Source organism: Frankliniella occidentalis, unplaced genomic scaffold (assembly GCF_000697945.3).
Source record: "Frankliniella occidentalis isolate FOCC.00 unplaced genomic scaffold, Focc_3.1 Scaffold205, whole genome shotgun sequence".
In the NCBI taxonomy this organism is placed as follows: domain Eukaryota; kingdom Metazoa; phylum Arthropoda; class Insecta; order Thysanoptera; family Thripidae; genus Frankliniella; species Frankliniella occidentalis.
In genome coordinates, this window is record NW_026267331.1 from 380,759 (window position 1) to 390,476 (window position 9,718).

The 9,718-nt window shown below is 57.7% G+C and overlaps 1 protein-coding gene across 6 annotated transcripts in view; it reads left to right on the forward strand.

The window, feature by feature from the left end:
- The window catches only part of LOC113217753 (B-cell lymphoma/leukemia 11B), a 97,150-nt gene extending 87,656 nt beyond the window's left edge, over window positions 1-9,494 (forward strand). For all 6 annotated transcript variants that reach the window (XM_052272443.1, XM_052272444.1, XM_026437797.2 and 3 more), the window contains one exon: window positions 4,963-9,494. In XM_052272443.1, the coding sequence (XP_052128403.1) occupies window positions 4,963-7,619 (2,657 nt within the window). In that variant the 3' untranslated portion in view covers window positions 7,620-9,494. The remainder of the gene's footprint in view (window positions 1-4,962) is intronic.
- The last annotated feature ends 224 nt before the right edge of the window (window positions 9,495-9,718 follow it).

Here is a 9,718-nt window from a genome sequence, read left to right on the forward strand (position 1 = left end):
CCCCTCCCCCCTCACACCAGCGCACTGAGGGACTCTCCATCTTGACCCTAAAGTTGACCCGTGCTGACCTAAGCTCTCATCCTTTTCAGAACGCTGGCGGGCGCAGGCGGGCTCGCTGGCCGCCCCCACACCGCCCGCTCCCGCTCTCTCGGGCCTGTCCTTGCTTTTGTCTCTTCTTTCATGCAGATTCCGACCCTTCGCCTGGCCTGGACGCCCCTTACCTTCTCCTCGCCTCGTCGCCCCTCAGCCCCCTCCCTTCTCTCTCTTTCTCTCGCGGATTGTGGAGCAGACGCTGTGTGCGGAATCCCCTTTTAGCCTGTGTTCTCCTTGACCGGCCGGACTGGATAGGGATGGCACGGCGCGAGTAGAAATCTCGCCACGTTCCTCGCGCCGGCGCCTCCGTCCTTCCCTCTACTTTTCTTGCTCGCTCGCATCCTTCCGCCTTTCCTTCCTTCCTTTCTCGCTCCGCCCGCCGTTCGCGCCACCGACACGAAAATTGCATTTGGTATGGCAGACCAAGACACACATGGACACCGCATGCGGTCCAGCTGCTGCCAAACACACTGGTCGGAAACAATAAAAATATGAATATGGCCGCGGATGAGGCGGGAAGGGGCGGCCGGCGCGGCAGGAGGCGGGAGAGGAGGCGAGAGGGGCTATTTTGAATGTCCACCGCCATTCTTATGCGGCACACGGAGGACCGTACGGCCAGGACACATGCGGCGATTCTTGCACACTCCACCACCACTCCTCCCCCGAGCTGGGCGGCCCGAGAGCCACCCCCTTCTCTCTCTCTCCCTCCCTCTCTCGGTCCACCCTCTCTCTTCCTCCCTTCTCACCCCACGCCTTCACTATTATCCTCCTTAACAACATACCACATCGCGGATTTTCGGTTTCAGTGTGCGTGTGTATGTTGTAGTTTTTTTTCTTTCTTTTTTTTCAACTCCGTGGAGGAAAAGTTAAAGGGGGAGGGTGCGGCGCTGACCATAGTATAGCTGTTTGCACCCCATCCATATCCGAGGCGTGATGGACAGACACCGATGATCTCTTTCGTTCCGCGTTTGAATCTCACAGCCTCCCTCCTGCTGCGGTGAGCGGGCGAGGGGACATTTTCATTCCATTTTTATTATTATTCTTAACTTTTCATTTTGCCGGCCTGCCGGCTGCGCCCGGTGGTGGTTGGTGGGCTGGGCAGCAGCGGGGCGGCGGTGGCGTGGTGGCACAGGCGAGGAGGGCACAAGGCGCAGGCCGCAGCCACAGACGGCCCTGCCCGGGAGGAGACGTGACCTGATAGGAATCTCGCAGCATTTTCATAAATGTTGAGTGGTCAGGTCCTCCACGGAAGGGTGGCGGGGGCGGAGCAGAGGGGAGGGAGGGAGATGCAGGGTGATAAACCGCCAGAAACACGCCGCATTCACTATTAAATCACGTTTCTGCGCGCGGTTCAATTATCGCATTTCTTTGTTCTGGACAACGTTTCTTTTACATGCGGACCCCTTGCTGCTGATGCTGAGTGCCAAGCCGTTTTTTTAACGCGTTGTGTGTTTTTTTGTCTCTCTCTTTTTCGACGCGCTTGCTCTCGTCGCTTTGCGTTGAAACATGGGGGTACTGTTGTGCCGCGCGATGTGATACCGCAGATATGCGGGCCCGGGCGGGCGGGGCGAGGCGGGGCGGGGGGAGGACGAGGACACATCGGCGACGTGCAGCGAGTGTGTCCACTCCGGCGCGCCCCCGCGGACCCCCGCAGTGCCGCCGCCGCGCCGCCGACCTGGCCTCAAACAGCATGGGGCTCGCATGCTAAGCTCGGCAAGCCCCCGCGGCGTCGCGTCTCGTCTCCCTCTCTCTCGTCGGCCACCGTCAAAGGGTGGCCGACGACGGGGCCGAGCGGGAGCTGCTAGCGCGGCCCCCACGGGCACACCGGACAGAGCAGCAGAGCTCGGGAAGGGCAGGGCTGCTACACTGCGCCAAATCGTACCGTATCCTGTCGCTCGCCCTTCTTGCGCTTGCCCCGGCGCCGTGGGCGGCGCGCGGCCTGTCGTGGGTCACGGGGCAGCGGGCGCAGTCGGTCGTGTCGTCGTCATCCTGGGCCCCGCGGCCAGAGGCGGCCAGGGGGGAATTAAAGCGCGCACTGCCGCCCGTTTCTTCTTGTCGCGCCCAATTTTCCGCTCGTTTTTGTCGCGGGGGCGGGACGTGGCGGGGCGGACGGTCCCGTCGCCGCTGTGCTGCTGCTGCTGCTGCTGCTGGGCCCGAGGGCGGCGAGGCGAGGCGTTCCATCCAGAGGCACTCGAACACCGCGCCGCCGCCGACGCGCCGCTGCCTCACACACTCACACACGCTGACGCCTCGGTGTGGGAGGTACTTGGGTCACCAAGATTGGTCGGTGGCGATTGTTTTCTTTTGTCGCGTCACGGTGATTTGGCAGCGGGCGGACCGTCGTCGTCGTCGTCTGGGCAGCGAGGCGCCACGCCCGCCCGGGCCTCATAAGCTGCCGTGTTCACGGGGCTACGCCTGGCCGGGCTGCCCGGGCGACGCCCTGCTGCTGCTGCTGCTGCTGCTGCCGCTGTCCTCCCGCGGCCCGGCTGCTGCTGGATCCTCCAACTCTTTCTCGCGCGCGCGCACTCGCCCGCCGCGTACTCGCTCACTCTCGCTCGCCGTTGTTACCGATAAATCAATGGCGCGTGCGCTGCGGTCCGCCGGTGGGCGTTCGCGTTCTGCCGCGGCGGCGGGGCGGTCTCTCGCAAGGCAGACGGGCACGCACATATGCAGCCATGCAGTTGCGCCTAATTGTGATGCAGTCTGGCTGGCGTCCAGTTGTTGCCCGCCCTGGCCTGCCAAGGCCACCCCGCCCCGCCCCGCCCCGCCGTCGATTAGAGGGCGCCTGCTGGCCCGGGCCCCGGGGTGGTGGTGGGGTGGGTCGGTGCGGGTGTTGATAACGTCTTGAAAATGTGCTCGTCAGTTTTGGAGGAGCGCGCGGGTCTGGTCGGGCAGGGCCTGGGCCGGGGGAGGAAGGCGCGGCCAGAAAGAGATTCGCAATTACGGTGGAGCCGCTGGAGGAGGAGGCGGCGGCGGCGACGGTCTGGAGGGGCTCCAGGCAGCCACACCAAACCTCGACCCTTTCCTCGGCCGCGCGCCACCCTCATCCCCTTGGCCGGGCCAAGTCTCCCTTTCTCCCTCCCGCAGTGCTTTTCTCTTTCATTTGAGTTATCTCTCTGCAGGCGCCCTCACCTTCAGAGGGTCTTTAGGGACACCCTCCCTTTCCTCCCTCCCTACACCCTGGCCCACGGGCCCGGCGGGCGCACCGCGCAGCGGAGCGCACCTTCTCCTTCTTCTCTCTCTCTCCCGCTTAATAGCCGCGTACACACTTGAGTATTTTTACTTTAATGAATGGGACGTAGTAGTCGCACTGTTAACTTTCCTCGCCGTGGCGGGGCCGGGCCGGGCCCTTCTCTTATCGCAGGTTTACTCGCCCGCCCGCCCGCCTCGCTCAAACGGTCGACTGGAAATGAAGTAAAAAGCTGACCCCGCGAGGCGAGGGCAGGGTGGGGCGAGGCGGCGGTGGGGGGTTGGGGGCGCGGGACTCTTTGTCGAGCTAAGTCTCGCTCAAGTTTTGATTCTGGTCAGGCGGTCTTGTGAGCCCGGCCGCGATGTGGGCCTTATCGTCCACTGCGTCGCTCACCGCAAGATGCAAAGAGAGACAGAGAGGGAGGGGGAGAGAGTGAGAGAATGGGGCGTAAGGGACCGGAGGGAGAGAGGCCAAGAAGGAATCTTCCCTCTCGACTGCTTGCTGCCGCTGCCTTCTTAGAAATTGTGCTGTGCTAAAACTTGGGGCCTGCTCGGCCGCTACAGCTCGTCTGGTTTATCTCCATACCATTGTCGGGCCGAGTTTTGGGCCGCGAAGCAAACTGTTCCGCAGTCTGGCGAGCCCCCTTTGTTGTCGCCAGGACCAGGGACCCCCGCCTCCCTCCCCTCTCGGCTCCGCTCCGGCTCCCATCGCTAATGAATCCTTGAATCGACGGCGCTTTCCGGCCCTACGCGACCTCCCCGCCCTGGAAATGTATCGGGGGGGAAGAAGGAGCAAAGAGCTGGCAGCAACACAGGGGCGCGGGCGCGGGGACCGGCGGCGGCGGGCACCACCGGCGGGGACAAAACGGTCAGAAGGAGCTGGTTTGACTCCGACTCCACCGGGAGCGCGACCGAAACGCGGCGCGGGCTTGCAGCAGCCGAAGGGGGAGGAGGGGGTCCCCGCACCAAGCACGCCGTAATCATAATTACGCGCCATCCGTGGCTCGCGGCCCTCGCGGCCTGCCTATGGGCCTGCCTGCCTACCCTCCGGGCGCGGCCGTGACTATTACTTATGCCATCCTCTCTCGGCGTGGCGACCTCTTTCAGTCGCGCGCGGGGGCCTTCTTCCGTTTTTTTTCTCCGCCCCCTTCCCCTCTCCCCCTTCCCTCTCTTGTCCCTCGTGTCTCTGCTGTGGGTGTGATTGGTCCCTGTCCATCGAAGCGTACACTTATTGTTATGAGAGCTTCTTTGTTCTTGTTTGTCCCCTGGCCTGTGCCCATGGCCCATGGGACCTTTCCAGCAGCCTCGCCCTTTTGTCCTTCCTTGCGTTTTTCGGCCCGTGCTGATTACTGTCCGCCGTTTTCAGCCCCCCTTTTGTGACAATTATTCCTCTCGGTATTTCGGGCGGGGACGCGACGGCGCGCGCCCGAGGGATAGGGTCGCCGCCTTGGAGGCCTCATCATGATCAAGAAATACGAGTCGCCTATTTTTGCCACTTTGCCCTCAGCAGATAACTCAAAGCTCTGCCTCAGTTTTTTTCTTCTCCATGTTGATCGCTTAATAGCTCAGGCTTCTAATGGGGCCGCGGCGGAGGCCTGCGGCCTGGACTGCCCCGTGCGGCTCGCCGTGCGTCAATGTGTCATCACTTACTAACGGACCCTTTTCCTCTCTCTGTTGCAGAGCCCAACAACTACGTGTGCAGCACGTGCAAGCAGCGCCTCCACTCCGCGTGGCGGCTCGTGCAGCACGTCCAGAACAGCCACGGCATCAAGATCTACGTCGAGACGGCGCCCTCGGCGGACGCCTCCAAGACGCACAAGGACAACCAGAACCGCTCCTCGTCGTCCAACTGCTCATCGTCGTCGGCGTGCTCGAGCGGTAGCCTGCCGGGCCCCACGACGCCGCTGTCCGTGCCGCCGCCCAGCTCGCGGCTCCACCCCCACGGCGGGCCCCACCCGCCGCCGTCCTCGCCCCTGCTGGACCCCATGCACCACCCGTTCCCCGTGGGAGGGCTGCTCAGGCACCCGTTCCCGCCCACCTCCATGTCGTCCCCCCTGGGACTGGGGCCGCTGTTTCCCCGGCCTTCTAGTCACGACCACTTCCGCATGGAGCAGCTCGTCTCGGAGCAGTTCCGGCTGAGCCAGCAGAGCCTGGGACTGGCCGCCGCCACGGCCAACACCAGCATCGCACCCCCGCCTCCGGCCTCCCCTTTTGGTCCGACGTCGACGTCAGTGGCGCCCACTTCGACGCCGAGCAGGCCGGCCACCGGCGCGCCACCAGCTCCCCTCAATCTGGAACCGCAGCTGGATTTTTACTCACAGCGGCTGCGGCAACTAGCGGGCGCAACGAGTCCCGGGGCCGCCTCGGCCGCCAACGGGAACTCACCCTCCCCCTCGCCCCGGCAGGGGCTGCTCACTCCCCCTTTCTCGAGCAGCTCAACCCCCGGGGCCGCGCCCGCCGCCGCGACACCGCTCTCGCTCAACAACTCCAAGGACAGCAACAACTGCAACAGCACCTCCTCCAGTTCCTCTACCGCAGTCAACAACAATAACAACCTCAGTGCTGTGAACAATAACAATAGTAACAACAACAACAACTCGAGTTTGCTGAACAACAACACCAGTGGAGATAGCGATAGCGAGACTCGGCCCCCGCGGCCGCAGTCGCTGACACCCCCCGAGAAACAATCCCAACTTGCTGAGACCCCAAGCAACCCCGCGATGGCCATCACCAGCACCCCGCGGTCGGCGTCGACGCCCCCTCTTGCCGACAAGCCGACCGACTTCTCCCGCTCCGCCAAGTCCCTCTCCAACCTGGACGATGACGGCGAGCGAATCCACGGCTGCGAGTTCTGCGGCAAGAAGTTCCGATTCCAGAGCAGCCTCATCGCCCACAGGAGGGTGCACACCGGCGAGAAGCCGTACAAATGTTCAGTCTGTGATCACACCTGTGCCCAGCAGTCCAAGCTGAAGAGACACATGAAGATTCATCGCCTCGGCCGAGACACCAACGGCAGCGAGCACTCGACCGACCAGCTCTCAAACGCGGGCTCGGTCGAGACGCTCGACGACGACGACGAAGACGACGACGATGACGAGGACGAGGATGAGGAGGAAGAGGAGGAGGAGGAAGAAGAGATGGAGCTGGAAGACGAGGACGCGGACGACGACGACGACATTGGTGGCGACGCCCCTGAAGACTTGACCACCAAGTCGAACTCGTCGACCCCTCCGAACAACAACAACACGAACGCTGGGTGCGATAAGAATGTCGGCTCTCCCAGGCCGACGCCTTCCTCAACCCCATTGGACAAAGTGGCGACGGGCTCCTTGGTCGGGGAGCTCATGGACAAGTTTGGCCTGAACCACATTGCCCAGTACAGCGAAGCCTACAAGCAAGCGCTGCAAGAGTCTGTGATCGGCGGCCACCCCCTCGGGATGAAGGACGACCTCCTCCACCGGTCGCCCCTCATCCTCGGGGACAACAACAACATTGGCAAACTCTCCCGCAGCTCCGGTCTGGAGAACGGCCTGCTGGAGAAGTCTGCCGCCGCCCTGCGGTTCAGGGAAGAGTTCGCCAAGAACATGCTGGCCGCTGGCCAGCCTCCCCTCGACCTCGTGGGCGGTCACCACGGCATCTTCGGCCCTGGGGCGCCGTTCGACAACCCCTTCGACACGGCGAGCAAGAGGCTGAAGCTGGACCTCGAACACGGCAGCCCCTTGGGGCGGCCTGGTGACAGGGCAGACAGCCTGTACGCCGGCCTCTGGCTTCCCTCCTCCCACCACCTGTTCCCCGGTGCCGACGGCTCCATGGACCTGCTCGGCTCCAGGGGGAAGTCCTGCGACCTGCTCAAGAGCAACGGGCCCAAGGCGGGGCCCAGTGCCTCCTCCCTGGCCGCGGCCGCGGCGGCCGCGCTCAACCTGGGCCTGCCCGTCGGCGCGTCCATGCCGAAGAAGGACGGCAGGCGCAACGACACCTGCGAGTTCTGTGGCAAAGTGTTCAAAAACTGCAGCAACCTAACAGTGCATCGGCGATCTCACACCGGGGAGAAGCCCTACAAGTGTGAACTGTGTCCGTACGCGTGTGCGCAGAGCTCAAAACTCACGAGGCATATGAAGACGCACGGGCGTTTAGGGAAGGACGTCTATCGGTGCAGATTCTGTGAGATGCCTTTCTCGGTTCCCTCGACGCTTGAGAAGCACATGAGAAAGTGCGTGGTCAACCAGAACGCCAATGGTGGCCACCACTTCCTTTCGATGAGTGGGGATGAGGACTCGAGTCTGTCGAACGCAAAGGACACGTCACAGTGGGACACAAGCAGCCAAATTGATGTCTAGCTATGGCGCGATTTGCGTGTCGGTTGAATATCAACCAGGACGTCAATTTGTTTGTTGCCTTCTGTGTTTCGGGGCCATTGTCTCTCGGGGACTCAGCCCCTTTATAAGTCTGAACAAGTTACCGGGGAACGTGATGCGTTGTTGTTGTTTCTTTTTTTGTGATGTGTGATCTAGAGCGACCGAGAGGATTCGCCAATTGCTGTAAAATTTTTGCGCGAACCAAAGAAAATATGTTATTTGAAGCTCACCCAGACACTGTCCCAGTGAGGAAGTTAGGCCAAATGTACACATTGGACCGATCTCGATTTTATCACGCACCATGACGTGGAATCGATATCGATTCAATCTTTGTCAACCGGCCATTTTTCACTGTGTTTGAATCAAGTAAATTGTTTCTATGTGCGTGTTAGGGTAAGAATGGGTCGAATTTTGCCTTCCGGCCAGCTCGACAAAAGCTTGTACGTGTTGAGGCGCCAGGCCCAAGTTCCTAAGTGGCTTTGAGTCCACGTTTACCTCGTACTTTTAAGTGGTTTTAATCGTGTTCCTCCTACTGTGCTTGGTGCAACAAGCAGTTTAGTGCCAAGTTGTTGAGCTCTCGACCACAGCGATTCGTTCACTCGTGAGAGAGACCAAATTATGAAAAAGTGTAGTTATAGTTAAAACAAGTTTAAATGAAGTTATGAGGTGCGGATTTCCCCCAGTATCCTCTCTGTGTTAAGTGAATGATGTTACACTTGTAACTTATACCAAAGCCAAGATTCAGATATCAATCTTGTATCTTACTAGGGTGATAGATTAATTGAAAGGATACATCTCTGTGTTTTATCAATGAAAATAAGTGCTCGGAAGACCTATTCAAAGTTGTTAAATTTGTTTTCTTTTAACTGTGTCTCACTGTTGTCAAACTGGTTTTGCAAGCGTTGTTTTGCTATGCCTATCTTTGGTTTGTTCGCTATTGTATTGTTTATTGTTCATTTCTGCACATTAAAGCCCACTGTTTTGTTTGTTAAGACTGAACTGGTCCAGGAGTGTAAATTCCAGCTCCAAAAACGTAAACTGTGTGATTTTTACTAACACGTTTTTGCCAAAAATTAACTTAGTTTTTGTCGCTGTTTTTTTAAAAATTTGTTTCACTAACACTCTTGTATGTAAATATGTTGAAATATTTTACTCTCCAGACTTGTTCATGTTTTCGTTAGTTATATATTCTTCTTATTGAAATTAAGTTTGGCATATCCTATGATTTGAAGGCTAGTTCAGATTCAAAGTGTCACCAGTTATGAGTGACACATTGTTCCTATTTAATATTATTTAATTTAAGAAAGCTTGGCATGCTTGATTCCTCTACCTTTGCCAAGTCACTGGTTAAAAATTTGCTCAACCCAGAGCTACTAAATGAAATTTTTGTTTTGGTTTTAACTATACATCCCAATAGTTGAACGATATCATATCGAACATTCCGCTAGTATGCATTTTAAGCCTGTCCTTCTACCTTTTTTATTAAGAAGGGCACATTTGTCACCGTACAATTCCATTCAAAGACTGCTGTTGTAGTTGTAGTGGTTGTGATTGACCTGTTCCGTTCTGCTCTGAGGCGCGCATGGATACTCAGTACCGGTGACGGGGCGTAAGCTTCAGGAAAAGTTTATAGAGATGATTGTTTAGGGATCAAGTTGTTTTTGTTTTGTTTTATTTGTTTATGTATAAAGAGTGTATATGAATGTATATGTGTACATAAAATTCATTTTATAAAAATAGGAGCGGCAGACCTGTACTTTTAATATGGCCACTCACTGCTCGCAAATAATTGTGGCATTAATGTGGCATTGGTCATAGAATATATTTCAAAAATAAAGTTTACTATCTTGTCTTCAATCTGTCGTAGCTGATCTTATTTCGCCACATTCATCTCCCTGCTTCAGAAATCTTCCTGTGCTTTAATTCTAAATAGGCTCTTAGACAGCCTGGAGCGAATTTTACATCATTTTGATACTTTTAAAGTACTGCGATTAGTCCAGAAATAATGTAGCTACACCTACGCATCATTGTCATTCTCTTCATTTACAAACAAATGATCTAGACCTCGCCCCAGAATACTC